Source organism: Aptenodytes forsteri, unplaced genomic scaffold (assembly GCF_000699145.1).
Source record: "Aptenodytes forsteri isolate BGI_AS27 unplaced genomic scaffold, ASM69914v1 Scaffold289, whole genome shotgun sequence".
NCBI lineage: Eukaryota > Metazoa > Chordata > Aves > Sphenisciformes > Spheniscidae > Aptenodytes > Aptenodytes forsteri.
The window spans coordinates 1272428-1291351 of record NW_008795025.1 but is presented as its reverse complement, the minus strand read 5'-3'; the positions used below and the strand labels follow the sequence as shown (position 1 = coordinate 1291351).

At 54.9% G+C, this 18924-nt stretch overlaps 1 protein-coding gene across 1 annotated transcript; it reads left to right on the top strand.

Annotated features, from left to right (window-relative positions):
* The first annotated feature begins 338 nt into the window (after positions 1-338).
* On the top strand, positions 339-18660 carry LAMC2 (laminin subunit gamma 2). Its single transcript, XM_009275840.1, has 23 exons — positions 339-420; positions 4850-5038; positions 7555-7684; positions 8637-8735; positions 8963-9099; positions 9490-9612; positions 9743-9932; positions 10285-10397; positions 10709-10927; positions 11721-11900; positions 12419-12652; positions 12898-13034; positions 13591-13744; positions 13868-14073; positions 14351-14430; positions 14890-15027; positions 15812-15956; positions 16220-16369; positions 16899-17013; positions 17102-17301; positions 17855-18013; positions 18102-18201; positions 18410-18660. Exons 1-23 carry the CDS (start codon positions 339-341, stop codon positions 18658-18660), a joined length of 3531 nt encoding a protein of 1176 aa, XP_009274115.1.
* Positions 18661-18924: the final 264 nt, after the last annotated feature.

Genomic DNA, 18924 nt, shown 5'->3' with positions numbered 1-18924 from the left:
GGGCTGCAGGTACATCTTATTTTTTTTCCCCATGAGCCAGCACCCCTAGGAGGGTTTAGGCAGGAGGTCCTCAGTGTGCTGCGCCCTGTCGATGCCTCTCTCTTGATGACGCGAGGCAGCCGCAGGCGGGCGCGTGTGTGGGCGCCTGTCTGCGCTCCCTGGGCTGGGCTCTCCTTGCTCGGGGTGAGTCAGCCCACGGCACACGCGCTCTTCCTGTTGGGAGTGACTCAGGTGGAGCAGCCGATAAAAACCACACGAAAAGAAAAGCAATAGGCAGCTGGTCGCGAGCCCCGCCATCGCCTGCCAGAGCGGGCACCTTGTGCTCGCTGGCACAAGAAATGGCTGGGTGCTGGCTCCTGCCACTCTGCTGCCTCGCAGCGTCTCTCCTGCCCGCAGCCCTGAGCGCCAACAGAGGAGAAGGTGAGGCTTTGGGAAGGTCGGCTGTTCCTGCTTTCATGCTGACGTGCAATTCTGCCAGTGGCTTTGCTCGCAGCCCTGCCCCAGTGCTGGAGAGTCCCGGTAACTGGGAGACGGCTGGGTGCCGCAGCACCCTGCTAGGGTGCTCTCCCCTCCTGCCTTTGGGATTAAAACTGGACCTGTAGGCACTTCTCCTTACGCTTCCTCTGGGGTTAAATATCCCATGAGCATTTAGACTTTGGTTTTTTACTGGCATCCCCTTTAAATAACTTATTTATGTGCAATTACTTTATTGCTTTCTGTATAAAGCCTTGCTACTTGGGTGGGATTCGGGCACGAGCATGAGCATTGCCCAGGGAGCGGGTGGCTTTATCGGCCTGCTCCTGCTGTAACCAAAATGTTCCCTAAGCCCAAGGAAGAGCTGGAAGCATCCAGGATCCAGTTTGCTGTAGCAACACGTGCAGCGTTTGTATTTTGTGCGAGTCCGCGGGGCTTACGAGGTGTCCACAGCCCCACCGCACCCCATGAGAGGCAGCGAGTCTCCTGCGGTACATAGACTGATGATGAGCTTTAAAAATCCAGAGGATCCTCTGGTGTATGCAATTGTAGTTGAGAGGGCAATGCAGGGATGTTTAAGTGCATTCAACCCAGTGGTAATTCAATATCAGGGTTTCAGTCGTATTGGCTTATAGCCTGGAGATGGATATGTTTGGCCAAAATCGGGTCTTTACCTCTATTTTGTAAATACTGAGAGATTTCAATTTTTTTTTTTTTGTCTGCAGTACTGGTGTTCTGAAATACGCTTGCTGGGCTTGAATTGGGAATTGGTCCTTTATCAGTTTTCGTTTTTAGTGCGGTGCAATGTGATGGGGGAAAAAAGTGCTGAATAAGTGGTGGGTTTTTTTTAAAAAAAAAAAAAAAAAAAAAGACCTGATGTGCTTTACTTGCTGCACCCTTAATTTGCATGCAAGTTTTAAAATACTGATGTAGATTCCCCCCCTCCTTCCTGGCAGCGTGTAGGCAACTGCTGCTTTTCTGTGGACTCTTAAACCTATTTCTGTGCATATGTAAAAGTGACAGTCAATAACAGGCTGTGCAGCCTGTAAATATGCTGCAGCAGACTTTCTAAGTTGGTTCGGTGGCGTAAATTAGTCTCTCGTGCTGTTACTCCTCCAGTCCCAGCGCTAGATGCCTGCTTGTAATTAGCACACATAATCCCATTTTGCTTGCAAATGAACTACTTGAGTCAAATTGGGTTCATGTATGACCTGGTCGAGCAGCAGAGGTTGGGGTGCTTGTACTCTGAACTGTGCAGAGCCTTGTCCGAGCAAGCGTGCGTTTGCCTTGGTGGTGTGTGCCTGCACGTGATGGCTGAAGGGATCTCCCAGGGTTCAGGGAAGAGCTGGGGTGTGGACGTCAGAGCTCCACTGTGCCAATGAGGTGTCTCTCCTTTCCAAAACACCGAGATAAGATGCCAAATGGCAGGTTTCGGCTCCCAATGTGTGGTCTCTTCCTGCCGATGCTGATGGAGACACAGGAGAGACAGGCAGGTCTTCCTGCAGCGAGAAAGCTGTGGAGTCAGGTGACGGGGAAACCCAGGACTTGGGGTAGCAGATGGGACAGCCTTCTGGGTCACTGTCCCAAAAGGACAGAGCAGGGAATGACTTGCATTGTCATGGAGGCTTTGTTGCATGCAAAGCTCTGTTGATCTCTTGATGAAAGGAGTAGTTTTTGCAGGCTGGCTCGTAAGTACGGGGCTATCGGATCTGCTCCTCACAGACCCAGGGCCAACCTCTTTTTCTGGTTTTGTGAATTTAAGACAACAATTTAAGAGGTCCAAAGCTGCCTGTCTCCTTCTCCAAGCCTTTCTCATGTGGGAATTTGTCTCAGCACAGCAAACAAGCATTTTTCACGCTTTATTCTGCTGGCCGGGAGCTGAGGGAATGATGCTGGATGCGTGCCCCGGACCTCCTTCATCCTGATGTAGCGCTGAAGAAATCCAGCTGCAAAGCTTCTCCTCTGTGGAGCCTGTTCTTCTCCACAGCTGCCTGAGAACTGGATGATCTCAGGGCAGAGCTTTAGGGCACCTGGATACAAAAATGATCCTGTCCTCAGTTGGTCCTCATCTTCCAGCAGCTCCTGCATGCTCCATCTCGTTAGCAACTCCAGTGCCTCACTCTTGGTAAAGATTAACCTACCTGAGCTTTCAGATTTCCAGAAGACCAGCAACAGGAACAGCTACACTGGTGAGGTGGTGGCACTAATCTGCAACAGCATTTTAAATGGCTTTGGATTAGCGAGACCTGAATCAGTGCCAGGGCTGGAGAGCTGGCTCTGAACGTGCTGCAGCCTTAGAGCAAGACCTGAAAAAAGGTTTTCATTCCCTGGGGAATGGTGCTCATGCCTGTAATTTAGCAACCTAGTAAATCCTCTGGATTATGTAGATGTAGGGTGATGTGTGGGTGGAGTTAAACAGCTTTAGTGTGGAGGGATGGGGGGGTGGGAATGACCCCAAGCAGTCCCGTGCTGCTGCTCTCGGTGGGTTGTTTGTACTGTCCATGCCCTTTGGTCACTGTTGATGTCCACCGAGGCTCTAGATACTTTTTCATACCGTAAGAGGCAGGACTTCTGCACCTGCAGGTCCTTTCCCAGCAGGTTAGGGTGATAGAAGACCTTCTGCAGCTGGGTCGCAGTCTCCTGCCAGCCAGGCTGCAAGGGAATAACCGTGTTTGCCGGAGCTGGAAAAATCTCTCTCCCTGTTTGCTGGCACATGAGGTCATCTCTCTTGGCAGCAGGCTCGGCTGCTGCTTGCTGAGTGCCTTTGTCTGGTATGTGGGTGTTAACGGGCGTGTGCGAGGACGGTGGGCGGTGCCCAGGTGTGAGTGCTGGGCATTGCGTGCTTGGGTGGTGAGCGCAGGAGGCTTCGCCTGGTCCCGGGAATCACAGATGCGAAGGACAGGGACCTTGTATCCTCGGGCTAAGCTGTGCCAGAAGAGCGCTGGGAAGGAAGAGCCTCCACATGTATCAAGTACAATTTGCTGTCCACATCCACGCTGCAGATTTCTGCTTGCTCTTGGATTTCCTCCACCTCCCTGTGCCGTCAGAGGTGACCTGAGCTGGGATGGGCAGCTGGGGACCGCCTTTTGTGTCCCAAGGAGGTCAGCAGTGAGCAGAGTTTCTTGGAGGGAGGTTGAGGATCCCATGGCAGCATAGGGGTGGTTTGGAGCAGCTTGTCAACAGGCTCTGCACCCCTGCAGACCCTGCTTTTTCCCTCAGGGTGTTTCTTTCTCCTGCCTGTCTTTGCCAACCATCCTCTCAACTGTCTGCTCTCCTTGGTGGTGCTGAGAAACTCATCTGAAATAAAGGTCCTCAGGCTTAAACACTCTAGTACTAGCTGCTGAGGGCTTGGCACGTAGATGAGAGGTGGCTTCAAGAGAAGACCTGGGCAAGGCAATGAAGAAGAGTGCTGGAGCAGGCATGTCTGGTGAGGTATCTGCCAGTCTGCTCTCCAGAGATCCCGTCTGCCCTGGCTGTAGTGGGGTGCAAAATCTCATGCCTGTCCTTCCTGGCATCCATCATGCAGCAATGTTGGCAGCTGCAGCTTTTCTTCCTGGGGAGGGTGGGGTGAGATGACCTGTGTAATCCTGCCCAAACCATTTTTTTTTTTTTTTTTTTGATCTACCTCTCAGCTGGCACGCTTCCACCAAGGTCCCCTGGTCACAAACCACTCCTCATCACCCCTGCATTTGGCCAGGAGTTATTTTTTTTTTTTTTTTTTTGATCTACCTCTCAGCTGGCACGCTTCCACCAAGGTCCCCTGGTCACAAACCACTCCTCATCACCCCTGCATTTGGCCAGGAGGACACTTGCATCACAGACCCAGATGGAGGGACCTAGTGGAAGTTGGTTGAGCTTTTCCTTCTGGGCTCGCTCCTGGTCAGAGGCCGGGTGAAACCAAGCATAACCTCAGGGATCTTTCCCTTTTCCCTGAAGTCACTAGTAAAGTTCCCCATGCTTTTATCAGGACAAGGTTTGGGGTTTTGTTTACCATCTCTGCTTACTCAAAGATCTTGTTGTGTTGGAAGGCCTCTGAAAGGATGGAGAACATCCCTGGCTGTGCTGTGGAGCGGGGCTGCTTGTCTTGGGGGGTTTGTCCATCCTGAGCTGTGTCGGCAGTGAAAGCAGGCATTGCTCCAAAGCGTGGGGATGTAGAGCACAGCACGGGCATTGGTGGCATGTGGGTGGCTGATGGACACAGACACGTGGGGACAAGCGCAGAGACATGGGGACAGGGCTCTTTATTAGCAGAGCAAGAAGGGGAGGTTTGCATCGCCTGCGCTTGTTCCTTGGGCATCAGGGTGGGCTTACGGGGTTTCGTAGCTGGTGCCCTCATCTCTAAGCATCATTTGAGATGTCTCTCTCCTCTCCCCAGTCTGTGACTGCAATGGGATGTCCAGGCAGTGCATCTTCGACTGGCACCTCCTGAGGGAGACAGGGAACGCGTACCGCTGCCTCGGCTGCCTGGGCAACACAGAGGGCGCCCACTGTGAGCGCTGCAAGGAGGGCTTCTTCCGCCAGCGGGAGGAGGACTGCTGCCTGCCCTGCCACTGCCACCCCCAGGGTATGTGGCTGCCTGCCGGGAGGGGACGGGGTTGGGTCAGGGGTGTAGGGGGGCTTAAAGCACCTGCCGCCCTGTGTGGCCCTTGGTCCTGCTGAGCATGTGGGCTAGGTCAGGCTCTGGGTCCCTACGCACCAGACCAAAGCATTGCAGGAGGAGCGAGTGGGGCCAGCTTAGCTCCAGGTGGGATTATCTGGGGAGGTGCCAGAGCCCAGTGCTGTGTTGCTGCACTGTAAGTCATAGGAGCTTTTCCTCCTGGGTGCTTCACCACTTGGTGCTGGGCATTTCGAACCCCTCAGCAGCTCCAGGCTGCAGCCAGGCTTCAAAACCCACCTGCCCCCCAAAATAATCACAGACTCACAGAATGGTTTGGGTTGGAAGGGACCTTCAAACATCATTTAGTCCAATTGCCCTGCCATGGCCAGTGACATCTTTCACTAGATCAGGTTGCTCAAAGCCCTGTCCAACCTGACCTTGAACACTTCCATTGGCGGGGCATCCACAACTTCTCTGGGTGACCTGTTCCAGTGTCCCACCACTCTCATCATAAACCATTTCTTCCTTATGTACAATCTAAACCTCCTCTCTTTCAGTTTAAAACCTTTGCCCCTTGTTCTGTCACTACAGGCCCTGGTAAAAAGTCTCTCTCTCTTTGCACCACCTCCCCTCCCGAGGCACAATGCTGTGAACTCAGGAATTACCCTTTCACTTTTGCAATGCAGTTAAAAGCCTGTGTGAAGCTCGCCTTTATATATTGAGCCCCCTTTATATATTGAAAGGCTTCAATAAGGTCTCCCTGGAGTCTTCTCTTCTCCAGGCTGAACAACCCCAACTCTCTCAACCTTTCTCCATAGGAGAGGTGTTCCATCCCTCTGATCCTTTTCATGACCCCCTCTCGACATGCACTAACACGGCCATCTATTGTGCTGGGGACCCTAGAGCTGGACGCAGTACTCCAGGTGGGGTCTCACCGGAGTGGAGTAGAGGGGGAGCATTACCCCCCTTGACCTGCTGGCCACACTGGTGATGCACCCAGGACACGATTGTCTTTCTGGGCTGCGAGCGCACATTGCTGGCTCATGTCCAACTTTTCATCCACCAGTACCCCCAGGTCCTTCTCGGCAGGGCTGCTTTCCATCCATCCAACCCCCAGTCTGTACTGGTATTGGGGATTGCCCTGACCCAAGTACAGGACCTTGCACTTGACCTTATTGAACTTCATGAGGTTCACATGGGCCCATTCCTCCAGCCTGTCAAGGTCCCTCTGGATGGCATCCCTTCCCTCCAGCATCTCCATCCACAATCCCTGCCTCGCCGAGAGGGACCCTGCTCTGCCCTGCCCTAAATTTGGCGGGTGGCCATGAACCTGCTGATGCCTACTGGGAGCTGCCCTGTGGGGAGCTGCTTGCCCCTCCCAGCTGCCATCCTTATCTCGAGGACAGCGGCCAAACCCCAACACGGGGAGCGGCAGCTTTTGCCAGCTTTGTGAGTCAGGCTGATGCTTCCTGGGTGTCGCAAAGTTTGGCGGGCTCTGCAAAGGCTTTTAATTGCATCGTAAAAGCGAAAGGATAATTCCTGAGTTCATGGTGTTGTGTCTTCGGAGAGGAGGTGGTGCAAAGTGCTGCGTGCAGTGCTTGGGGACAGACAGGACGCTTTGGCCTCTCTGGCTCCTCCAGTGGTTTTTGCAGGCTGCAAAGCTATGAGATAGGATTTCTAGCTCTGGGGTGTTTTCTGTGGGTCTTGTGGTGGTTACGCAGTAGATGTGATGTCTCCTTCATCCTCATCAGGTTTTGGCTTGCTCTGCAGAAGGTAAATCATACCTCTTGCACCGAGGTGCTGTAGATATTGAAATGCCTGTTGCTCTCTGTCGATGTAGGAAGATCACTAGAAGCACCACATGAGCATAAAAAACCAGATGGCAAGAGGACAGAGCAATAGGCTTTGGGGTGGTGGGAGGGCGAATATCCCCATAGGTGCCTCCCATGCTGGCATGCAGGGAGGGCCCAGCGGCAGGACAGCTGCCTGTGGTCTGGTATCCTCTCCCCTCAGTGCCTGCATGTGCACAGAGGTAGGTCAGAAATGAAAGAGCCTACCACGGCCCTCAGCCCCATATGGTCCTTGTGGTGGCACCAAAATCAAGTTGCACAGATGTCTACTAGCAGAGGGTCTGGCAGAGAACAACTAAATCTCCGCTTGGTTTGTGTGTCCTGGAGTCCATCTTGTCCTTTGCAATGACCTTTATAGTGGGGAAGAAGATCCTTGTCCTGGGCAGCTGGTCAATGCCTACTGGGATTTATCTCCTCCAAGTCTCCTGCATCAGTCAGGGAGGCTGGAGCAGCTTTAACAGCCAGACCTGGTGTCCCAGCCCTGTGCTGGGACCTCAGGGAGGGACCTGGTCCTGAGGTTGGGTTGCTGCTGCAATGACAGCGTGGTGCTTTGCTCCCCTGTCCCGTTGGCAGCATTGCTAGGAGGGTACAGGGAGGTGCCCATCCAAACCTCTCCTTCCCCTCTTTCCGCAGGCGCCCTCGGCCTGCAGTGTGACAGTGACGGCCGGTGCAGCTGCAAACCCGGTGTGATGGGCAAGAAGTGCGACCAGTGCCAGCCGGGCTTCGAGTCCCTCTCCGAGGCTGGGTGCAGGAGGAACAGGCAGTAAGTGCTGGCAACCATCGGTGGCATGGGGACAGCTGGAGGGACAGCCTCCAGAGCTCTCCCAGCCGCTGTAAAGAGCCCGTGCTGGCTGAAACCAGCTCATGCAGGGGCAGAAGCAGTTTGTTTCGTGGCAGCACACCAACAGCCCTAAGCTAATCTGATTGGGAGAGAGCAGGCTCGAGCAGTGCTGGACCTGCCTTCCAGCCTAAAGAGCTTGCTGCCACACAATAGCGTCAAAACCAGAGTGAAGCGATTGCTTTATTATCCAGATAATGCCAAACAGGCACCAGCCAGGCTAGCCATGTAAAGAAAAACCTACCCACGTGTGGGTCTGCCTGGTGTTGGTGCCACACGCAAGGACTGCCCCCATGCAAACATGTGCATGCAAAAATCGACACCTTCCTTTGTGTGGAGCCCTGTTTAAACACCTTTTGAAGTGTTTCTCATTCGGCTTCCTCAGTGCTGTGTCCTTTTCTTCCTCGCTTCACCCCACTGCTGCTCCTTCGAGTCTCTGGCAGTCAAAGGGTAGGGGTAGGGGGTGGCTGCCTGCAGCTGTGCTGCTGTGCCTGGCCTCCTGCCCGAGCCTCCCCGGCATGTTGCTGCCTGTTGGAGCTCAGCCAGGGTCTATTAAGCTCAGCCAGGGTTTATTAAATTTAGCAGAACTTCACTTTGCTCTTGTAGGTGGGTCTTGCTAAAGAGAGGCACCTGGGATGGTTGGAAGCTGGTGCTCTGGGGCATCCTGCGGCAGTAGTGCTGGACACTGTCTCAGCCTGGCATCCGTACTGCTGCAGCTGGATTACTTAGAGAGATGGCTCTGCTGATTATTTTTCCTCTTCTAGCATGGGACTGGTAGCTGGGGGGATTCTCTGCTGTCTTGTATAACAGCTGGGGGCACTGAGCTCCCAGGCCAAGCTGGAAATCCAGGTGCAGGTTCTCACTGTCCCTGTTGCAGGAGCCCGCAGTGTGAGTGCGACCCGGCTGGCAGCACGGGGGGCTGCCTCTCCGGCCGTTGTGTCTGCAAGGCGAGCGCTACTGGAGAGCGGTGTGAGAGGTAGGTGTCAGGAGGACTTGCTGGACTGCTGTGTGGCATGTCCTCCATCTCCCTGGCAGTTGCATCCCTGGCAGTGTCCGCACACCTGTCTCGCCATCCCGGCCTGGCGATGACCTAGAACCATGGCAATGGCTATGTTGCACGGCTGTCATTAGAGGGCTGGTTGTGTTGGCCACACAAGAGGAGAAAACGGACTTGAACATTGTCACCTTCTTGCGTTTTCCCAGGTGCAAGCGAAACTTCTATAACTTGGATGCCAGAAACCCCGCGGGATGCTCCCCCTGCTTTTGCTACGGGCACTCAGCTGCGTGTGTCAGTGCAGACAACCACAGTGTCTACAACATCACCTCCACCTTCCAGCAAGGTGAAGCCCAAGCAGGATATCCCTATGGCTCCTGGGGGTGTTTGCTGTCCCTTCTCTTTGATGTGCTGGAGGAGCCGCCTGGTTTGCAGCTCTGCTGGGAGTCCCTGTGCTTTGATGGGTGGGATGGCTTGATCGTAGGCAGAAGTAGGGTGCAAGGGTGGGGGGCAGCATAGACTTGCTTCATCATGTCTTTCCTGCCACTTGGGAGGAAAGCTCCATGCCCAGCCTGGCTTATTTTCAGATGTATTGGCACACAATTATCTGTGCTGCCCCCTCGGAGGTCAAGGGGTAGGAAGCTGGACATTTTGATAAGACACAGCTCCAGAAAGATGCTGGAGTCTGGGAAACACGTTCCCTGTCCCTGCTGACTGCTCCTTGTTGGTGCTCCAGGTGCTGAAGGCTGGCAAGGTGTCCACGAAAGCGGCTCCCCAGCCCAGCTCCAGTGGTCCCCGCGCCATCGGGATGCCTTCATAGTGGCAAGAACATCGGAGCCGATATACTTTGTGGCGCCCGGTAGGTTGCAGGATCGGTGAGGGGGAGAGGTGACGGTGTCCCCTTTGCTTGGTTTGATCCTGTCAACTGAGCCTTTAGAAGGAAGGCAAGATTTTATGACTTTAATTTTCTCCCTTCCTTCCCTTCGCAGCGAAATTCCTCGGGAACCAGCAGCTGAGCTACAGCCAGAATCTCTCCTTCGATTACCGCCTGGACCGAGGGGGACGCCAGCCATCTCCGCATGATGTGGTCCTAGAAGGAGATGGCCTGAGAGTCACTGCACCCTTCTTGCCCCAGGGGAAGGTCCTGCCCTGTGGCATCAGCCAGACATACGTGTTCAGGTAAAGGGGGATGCTGGGGTGTTTGGGGCAGGGTGAGCAAGAAAAGCTGTGGCTTCAAGGAGCTCCTGGATTCAGCTGTGATCCCTTGGAGTTTGCAAATGGTTGCCTGATTTGGGCTGGATGCAGCTCAGGTGCTTCTCTCCTGGATGAGGAGGTTACTTTGTGAGAGGGGCAGTAGAAAATCTGGCTTGAGGTTGGGCTGGGTAGTTTGCTCGGTGTCAGTTGCATGGGTGGAGGTTGTTCCCCAAAGCCTTGAGCTCAGGAGGGAGACGGGTGAGGGCTGCCGCGTTTTCTTGATGAGGCATCTCATTTTCTTGAAACCGGTTCCACTTTTTCCCCTTCCCACGGGCAGGTTGGATGAGCACCCGAGCAGCAAGTGGAGCCCGAGGCTGAATCACTTTGAATATCGCAGGCTGCTGGGAAACCTGACAGCTCTCTGGATCCGAGCCACCTTTGGGGAGTACAGTAAGTGGGGGGAGAGCTTGCAAGCACAAGGTTGGCTTCTCCTCGTTGCTGGAGACGCCAAGTCTCCAGATGGAGATACCTTTGCTAAAAGGTATTAAAAAAATAAATAAATAAAGTGCCCTAAGATGAGCAAAATTAAATTATGAAGAGATTGAGCAGGATGGCAACAGTGGGGATAGCAAAGCCTTGGCTCCGGTCCATCTGCCCACAGGCATTGTAATGAAACATGTGACCTGTGCAGGTCCTGGGTGTGGGGGACTTGCAGGTGGAGTTGCTGGCCCCCGTGGGTGACCGGCTGTATCTCCCTCCAGGCACCGGCTACATCGACAACATCACCCTGGTGTCTGCGCAGCCCATTGCCGGAGTCCACGCTCCCTGGGTGGAGAGCTGCGAGTGCCCAGCAGGGTACCAGGGGCAGTTCTGTGAGACGTGTTCCCCTGGCTACCGCAGAGATGTCCCCAGCCTGGGGCCCTTCAGCATTTGCGTGCCGTGCAATTGCCAGGGGGGAGGAATTTGTGATCCCGACACTGGTAAGAAAAGCCACGGCTGCCTGCGTCCTGAGAATTGAGCTATAGGGGAGCATGGGGGGGCACTAAGTGGGGCAAGATCCCTGGCTTGGGGGGCTGGAGTGCAGGGAACATTATGGATAAAACTCCCCAAAGCCTCAAAGCACTGCAGCCAAAAATACAGGAAAGATGCGTTGGGATCAAATTGGACTTAGATGATACTCATTGGAGAGAGAAAAAACATCTCCTACTGCTTGGATAGCATTAAAAACTTTTCTTCTGACGTTTTATTTTAAAAGTAATTGTGGTGTCAGTAGATATCAGTGATGTAAACATGTTTTACTACCTGTCTTGTTAAAATAGCCCACAGCATTGCCACATAAAGTCAAAGTAATGCAAAGTTAAGCTGTCACTATTTTCCAAGTCTGAACTGGAATTGAATTTCCAAATATCTGAGCATTGATCAGGAGGCACAAAAGGCAACATGTGGCTCCCTGGGAGCTATACGAGCTGTGAAAAATGACATCCAACCACCTTTGGGTGGTGATGGCCAGCCTCCATGCCATGGGATGGGCTTCTCCATGGGGTCTCGCTGGGCTCCCATTGCAGGAGCAAGGCATGGTCCTTCCCGCATGGTGATGGACTGATGGGCAGAGAAATGAAGCACGTATGGGCAGGCGTGAAGATCGCAAGGACTCTGGTGTAGGATGCTGGACCACCTGGCTACCAGCGAGGGGTAGCCAGGAGGTGCAGTGGTGGAGGGTGTCCCATCAGGAGTGAGAGCAAACTGCCCTAAGCCCTTTCCTTCCTCCTTCAGGTGAATGCTACTCAGGAGACGAAAATGTGGGCAATAGTATCAGCTGCCCCTTTGGCTTCTACCGAGACCTCTGGCAGCCGTACGGCTGCAGGGCATGCCCCTGCGGCAACGGCCAAGGCTGCTCAGTGGTGCCGGGCGGCGAGGAGGTCGTCTGTGACCGCTGCCCTCCTGGAGCTGCCGGTAATGCCCTCCTCCAGTTTGCTTCTGCTCTGCCTTTTCCTGGAGTTTCAACCCACTGTATGGGGAGATGCAGGCGTCGGTGGGCTAAGATGCTCAGAGGCAGGCAGATCATCCCATCTTCTCAGCCTGGCTTGCCTACAGCACTGCTGCTCCTGCCTGTAATGGGGTGTTTCAGCCCCAAGGGCTGTGTAAACACATATTGCCCTGCCCTGGGAAAGGTTCTCATCTGAATGAATAATGTGGATGGAAAAAGGATGGGTGGGGAGGAAGAGGAATAGAAAAACAAGAAAAAAACAAAAACAAATAAGAAACAACTTGCCCCAGGTCAGTCATTGCACCCAGCTTTCAAGAGCCTGCCCAGAGCATCATGTGTTGGCCATGGCAGCGAGGAGAGTGGAGATGCTGTTGTGCTGGCCCTGGTGGGGCTGAATGCCTCCGTTTCTGTGGGACAGAGGGAACAAGGCAGCCTCTGCCTTTCGGGCAAGAGTGTGAGCTTAGCCCCGTCCCTCTTTTCCCAGGGGCCAACTGCGAGTACTGTGCTGATGGTTATTTTGGAGACCCAGCGGCTTCCCGGCCCTGCCAGCCGTGCCGGTGCAATAGCAATGTGGAGCCCAATGCTGTGGGGAACTGTGACCGCCGGACAGGCGAGTGCCTCAAGTGCATCTACAACACCGCCGGCTTCTACTGTGACCGCTGCAAAGATGGCTTCTTTGGGAACCCCCTGGCCCCCGATCCTGCCGACAAGTGCAGAGGTGAGAGCTGGGCACTGTTTGAGCTGGGGATGAGTAAGAAAATCCATTCCGGAGTGCAGGGTGGCTTGATGGGAAGGGGGATGCTGCAAAAGCCAAGGCTGGAAAGCAGGAGTGGAGAGCAGGAACTGGAGCACAGGGCTAAACGGTGGGAGGAAAGCCGGGGGAGACGGTGGATGGAAGGGTGGACATGCCAAGACTTGAGGCGGGGACAGGCTCCTCTGAGCCTGTGCTGCTCTGACCCACAGCCTGTGCCTGCGACTTGGCTGGTGCTGAGCCTCTGAAGTGTGGGAGTGATGGGAGCTGCATCTGCAAGCCTGGCTTCGAGGGTCCCAGCTGTGAAGAGAGCGAGTGCCCGGCTTGCTATGGCCAGGTGAAAGCCCAGGTGAGCATCTCTGCCAGCCCCGGGGCCACTGAGCAGCAAGGGGTGTATATATATATATATTAAAAAAAAAGATACACTTATCCTCAAGCATATCCTCCTGGCCTCCTCAAGCATCTCTTCCCGGTGCGAGTGAGAAGTGATTTTTGCAGGCTGTGCCTGAACTTTGGGTTTGTACCCGATTCAACCGATAAAAAACCAATGACCTAAAGCTGCTGGCCCGCTGTGCCCCATCCAAAAATGAGCCCTCGCTCTGCTCTCCATCCTCTGGCTGGACTGTGGACCTGGTTCCCACCCTGGCCTTTCCGTCATGGGTTCGGCTTCCTGCTGGCTGATGGCCCGGTCTGCTGTGGTTGCAGGTGGACCTGTACCTGCAGCAGTTGGCAGAGCTAGAGAAACCAATGACCTAAAGCTGCTGGCCCGCTGTGCCCCATCCAAAAATGAGCCCTCGCTCTGCTCTCCATCCTCTGGCTGGACTGTGGACCTGGTTCCCACCCTGGCCTTTCCGTCATGGGTTCGGCTTCCTGCTGGCTGATGGCCCGGTCTGCTGTGGTTGCAGGTGGACCTGTACCTGCAGCAGTTGGCAGAGCTAGAGCTGCTGTTCTCAGAGGTGCAAGCTGGCGGTGGGGCCAAGAGCCAGGAGCTGGAGGGGAGGATGCAGCTGGCTGAGGAGATGCTGCGGACCATCCTTGGGGAAGCCCTGAGCCTGCAAGGTACCACCCGCCCACTGCCCTTGGATGGGGCCATCTGTGCTGTATCAGGGGAGGGTTTTGCTGCCTGTGCCTTTTTGCTCAGCGATGAGTTTCTCTTCAGCCTTCCTCTTTCTTTCTCACCAGCCTCTGACAGGTCTCTGGAAAGCCACGTGGCCAGGATGAAGGGGCAAGGATCCAGCTCCCAGAGCCGTTTGGATGACATCAAGGCAACGGTGGAGAGGCTGAGGTCTCTTGGGAGCCAGTATGAGAGGCAGGTGCAGGATACCCGGCGGCTGCTGGAGAGAGCCAGGCTGGACCTGGATCGCAGCGGAGCTGCTCTGCATCGGGTGGTAAGAGCATCCTTGTGCAACGCACTCATAGTCTAGCCCAGGGCTGAAAAAAAAATCCATGGAGAAAGCAAGAATTTAATGTATTCCAGTTATTACGTTTGTTTTGTGAGTGCAGAAGATATTCTGGTGTTTTTTCTGTAGGTCTGGGACCTGGAGAGGTGCTGGCAGGGGTCTTTGGGGGGCTGTGGAGGTTTAACATGCCGCAGTTGCCTCTTTCACTGCTGAATCAGATGGAGGGCAGGGAAGAGTACTCATGCCTCTCTTCCTCCCTTCTCAGACTATTCCTGTTTCAAACCTTCCCGGGGGCTCAAATCAGTTCTTGATGCTGGCCCAGGAGGCTCTGAGACTGGCCAACAGGTGAGTCACTCCTGCCTTTGGCTGAGAGAGAGGGAAGGGGGACTGAGATCCTGCTGGGTGCCCAGAAGGTCCTTTTTGGGGGTCCAGGCTGCAGCTGCCACAACCTCTGTGCCAGCCCTGGAGCAGGGGAAGATGCGGCTGCTAGGCTGGCTTCGTCGCTTTACAGAGCTGTCCTCAGTTGCCTTTGAGGGTGGTGTTGGGTGTGTTTTAGAAGCATCTTTGGGGTTAGAGTTTGGCCCATGGGTGTCCAGTTGGAACAGGCAGTATCTGCCTCCCCCCGGTGCTCTTCTACCCTTGGGAGATACAGGAGGGACAAGCGAAATATGAGTCCCCTTCTCAAACACGCTGCATTTCCTGAGAGGGTACGATCCAGCGTTGCTGAATACAACAGTAAAGGAAGTTGGTGGAGAAAACCCGGGTGGGAAACCTTTCTCATGAGCCCCTCCCTGTGCTTTGCAGCCATGCGCAGGCCGCCAACACCATTGAGCAAGCTGCGAAGGCGGCACGGGAGGATGCACGGCAGGCGTTGGAGCTGGTGCGCACAGCTGCTGGCGGAGAGGCAGCTGCCTCCAGCTCCCTGCTCGGGCTGCTCGGGAAGTGAGTGGAGGCTGCATTCACCTGCGTGTTGCGGGGGTACATGGGAGGGAGGAGGGGGGTGGCCAAGCTTCCATGCCCCCTTCCCTGCCTCCCAATCTGAGTTGCAGAAACGTGTGGTTGAAGACAGGGCAGGCAGGGACTTGCCTGGACTTCGGTTGCTGGCACGTCTGAGCGGCAGAGATGGAGGGTCGGCAGCTCTGCAGAGCATCTGCTTCCCACCCCACAGACCACAATGCTCCCAGGGGCCTGCCCACAGCTGGGTTTAACGCCATGTGTGTGAACAGGCTCCCAGGGGCAACTTCCATGCGTGGTTGCAAATCTGGGCTGGGTTTAGCCCAAGAGTCAATTTAGCCCCATGTTGTCTGGGTGGCTCTCTTGGTCGGGCTGGTGCCTCTCCAGAGCCCACCGTGGTCCTGGGATTTTGCACACCACTGGTGGGGTGTGAGCAACAGCCCCCAACGAAGTTAAGGAGCTGAATGAGGATGTGCAGGAGGAAACATCCAGTGGTAGGGCAGGGATTAGCAGAGCCACTGCGGAGTCTGTGAGGGTTCAGCTGGTGTTAAACACCTTTGATTTCTGGAGAGGGAGCAAGGATCCAGCAGACGCCCTGCTTGGCAGAGGGGCTGGGATGTGGGTGATGTTTGCAATTAGCTTTCCCTGTGTGATACATCTGCATGGCGCCTTGGAGAGTGTGAACAAGTCAATGTGGGAGGCAGCATTAATGCTGTGGTGGGAGGTTGGCAGCTTGGCTGGTACCATGCTCTTCAACCTTACATCCGTGCAGGTATGAGGAGCTGAAGTCACTGGCTGGAGGCCTGAAGGCTGAGGCTGACGGGATGGCCTCTGAGGCAGACAAGGCTTATCAGGGCAGCCTGGTGCTCCTCAGCTCCCTGTCCCTCCTGATGAAGACCGACATCGGGTCCTTTGAGGTGAGGGCTTTGTGCCTGTGGGACCAGGAGATCTTTTGCTCTCCCCTGTGCCCTCCCTGCTACCCTGCCAGCAGCTCAGCCCTTTCCAGGACTTCATGCCCATTGGAAAGCCATTGGACATGCATCTTCCCACCCTTTTGCCCTGTAGCTGGCTGCAGCACAAGGAGCAAGAGACAAGCATCCGTTGCTACCGGCTGTGGTTCCCTGTGAGCACCAGGGAGACGTTGGGACCCCCAGGCAGTCATTGCATCTCTGTGTTTCAGGGGGAGGCAACCCGGCTGAAGCAGGATGCCAATGCTCTCCTGAGCCTGGTGGACACCTATATGGCACAGTACAGGCAGCTGCAGAGCCGCACGGGGCGCTGGGAGGAAGAAATCAAGCAGCTGCTGCGAAGGGGAGAGGGCAAGAGAGCGGTAAGAGGTTGGCTGGGGGGCTGCGGCTTGAGTCGTCTTCAGCGTGACCTGGAGCCTTGGTGGGATGCCTGTGGCACCACCGCTACTACGTGCTGCCCTAGCTTGTTCGCCAAAGGGGATGTAGCTCTGCCTGCCTGCTGCAAGATAGTACACTTCCTCAGAAATGCAGCCACTTGGGGTTTGTCGTCTGGAGCCTGAGAGAGACCTCACCGTGTGTGTGGAGCTGCTGGTGCAGGGTCTCACCTGCACTGCACATCTCCTCCATATGAGACAGGTTGAAGACCTGCTCCTGGAAAGATTAGAGCCAAGATGACTCAGGACGGCTGGAGCTGGTTGAGGAGCACGGGCACAAGCCTCTGCTGACAGATCAGGCTGTGGTAGCCTTGATTCAGGGCAACAGCAGGCATTTGGGAACAGGCTGATGGGTCTACTCCCCCAGTGCAGCTCCTTGCAGACTGCTCTGGGACTGTCCGATGCTCCTGTACAGTGTCCTTCATCTGCCTGTTGTGCCCCTTTTGTCCTGTTGCAGATGCTGATGCAGCTGCTGTCCCGAGCCAACCTTGCCAGGAGCACAGCCCTGCAAGCCGTGAGCACTGGCAACGCCACCTTCTACGAGGTGGAACAGATCCTGAAGAGCCTCCGGGGTAACATCCTAGAAACCCACCCTTCCTTTCCCCTCCCTTGTGGGATCTCACAAAGGTAGCATGGCTTCATTTCAGAAGTTTTTTTCAGAGTTTAACCTGCAAGCAGATGACAAGAGAAGGGAAGCTGAAGATGCCATGAAGAGGCTACCAATTATCAGCAGCATGGTCGCAAGTGCCAGGGAGAAGACGGACCGAGCTGAAGCAATCCTGGGAAGCGCTGCTTCCAAATCCAAGGCGGCCAGCAGTGCAGCAGGCGAAGCGAAGGAGATCACCATGGGGATCCAGCAGGTGAGGACAGGCTCTGGTGCTATTGTTGGCAGAAAAGGGTTTGGAAAGGAAAACCGTGGAAGAAGAGGAGATGGTTGGCAACTTCATGGTGGACCTGATGCGTTGACGTTTGTCTACAGTGGATCCTGCAGATACCAGAGTTGGCTGTAGATGAGTGTGTGTGTGTGTGTATCTCTGCAGGCACGTTCGTCCCGTGAGGATCTCTGTGGCATCTCACTATAGCCACCTTTTGGTGACCAAGGGGATTTTTCCATTTCCACAGTGAGTCACTGGCAGGCTTGTGAGCTCCCAGAATTGGTGTTGGTGGGTTCGACTCCCAGATGTGTGTTGTAATTCCTCAGGGGTTTGCTGATGTGTGCAGGAGGGGCTGAGCCATGGTCATAAAAACAACTCTCTGGAGCAACTGGTGGGAGAGCATGAAGGACACAGGATAGCCTGTGATAATTTTGGGTCCCTGTAGAAGGAACCAGTTTCCACCAGCTCCATGCCCCCGTGCACCCAGAATGATTTTGGCCATGCTCTGCCCCTCTGAAAGTGCCTTTGCCTTCCCTAGGAGATTACACGGCTGAAGGTGGAAGCCAACAAGACAGCTGATGGCGTCCTCGCCCTGGAGAAGGCAGTGGCCACCCTGCAGCGCGAGGCCAAGGAATTGGATGGCGAATTTGAGAGGAAGCTCTTGGAGGTCGAGGTGGATGCTGCTGTGATACAGGAGGTGGGTCCCTGTTTCCCCCGCCTTGCCCCCTTCCCTGTTGACTTTTGGGCTAGACTTCACTTTACAGCTGCCACCTTGCCTTCTTCAGACAGCTCAGGAAGCTCAGAGGGTCCACGCCAAGGCTGGCCGGGCAGGGGTGGTCGTGCAGGAGACACTGAGTGCCCTGGAGGAGCTGCTGCGTCTGATGAGTAGGTTTTGTGATGCTGCTGTAAGGCGTGGATGGAGACAAGTCCCTGCTGGGGTCTAGGCAGGGGTGCTGGGAGTTCAGCAGGAAGCTGCTTCAAATGATGCCTGTAAATGGGCTGTGCAGCAGGATGGAGATGAAGTATCTAGAAAGATCTGGTCCTCAGCCTCCATCCATGGTTCCCTCTTCCTTGTTTTCCTCCCGTGCAACAGACCAGCCTGGTGCTGTGGATGAGGATGGCTTGAAGCAGCTCGAGATGAATTTTAGCAAAGCCAAAACCAGAAGCAAGCAGCTGAAGGATGAGATGTCAGAGCTGGAGCAGACAGCTGCACTGCAGAAGGCCCGGGTGCGGACGCTGGAGAGCAGCATTGACGAGATCCTGGCGGATATTAAGAACCTGGAGGATATCCAGAGGAATCTTCCTCCAGGCTGCTACAACACAAAAGCCATTGAATTGCCATGAGCGAGCTCTGGAAAGGCTGCAGCGCCTGCCAGGCTGAAGGCAGGAGAGCCTGGCCCAGCTGCCCTCCCCAGACCTGGCAGGACTGGCTGCATTGATTGTATCGAACTAATCCTTACCCTCAAGTTCAGCATGGCAGCTGAAGTTTGCATGGTCACACTGGCCTTGATTTTTCAAAGTGGTCCGTCCCTCGGTCACGGGAAGAAAGAGACGCCTGGTTGCGTGAAGGTGCTACTGGCTGAAGAACAGCTCATTCCTACAACATTT

Excerpts from the sequence above, each read along its gene's own strand:
- LAMC2 (XM_009275840.1), top strand. The coding sequence starts at position 339 with ATGGCTGGGTGCTGGCTCCTGCCACTCTGCTGCCTCGCAGCGTCTCTC. Across the intron at positions 10,398-10,708 it reads AGCCACCTTTGGGGAGTACA|GCACCGGCTACATCGACAAC; the intron begins GTAAGTGGGGGG and ends ATCTCCCTCCAG. Across the intron at positions 17,014-17,101 it reads GATCCTGAAGAGCCTCCGGG|AGTTTAACCTGCAAGCAGAT; the intron begins GTAACATCCTAG and ends AGTTTTTTTCAG.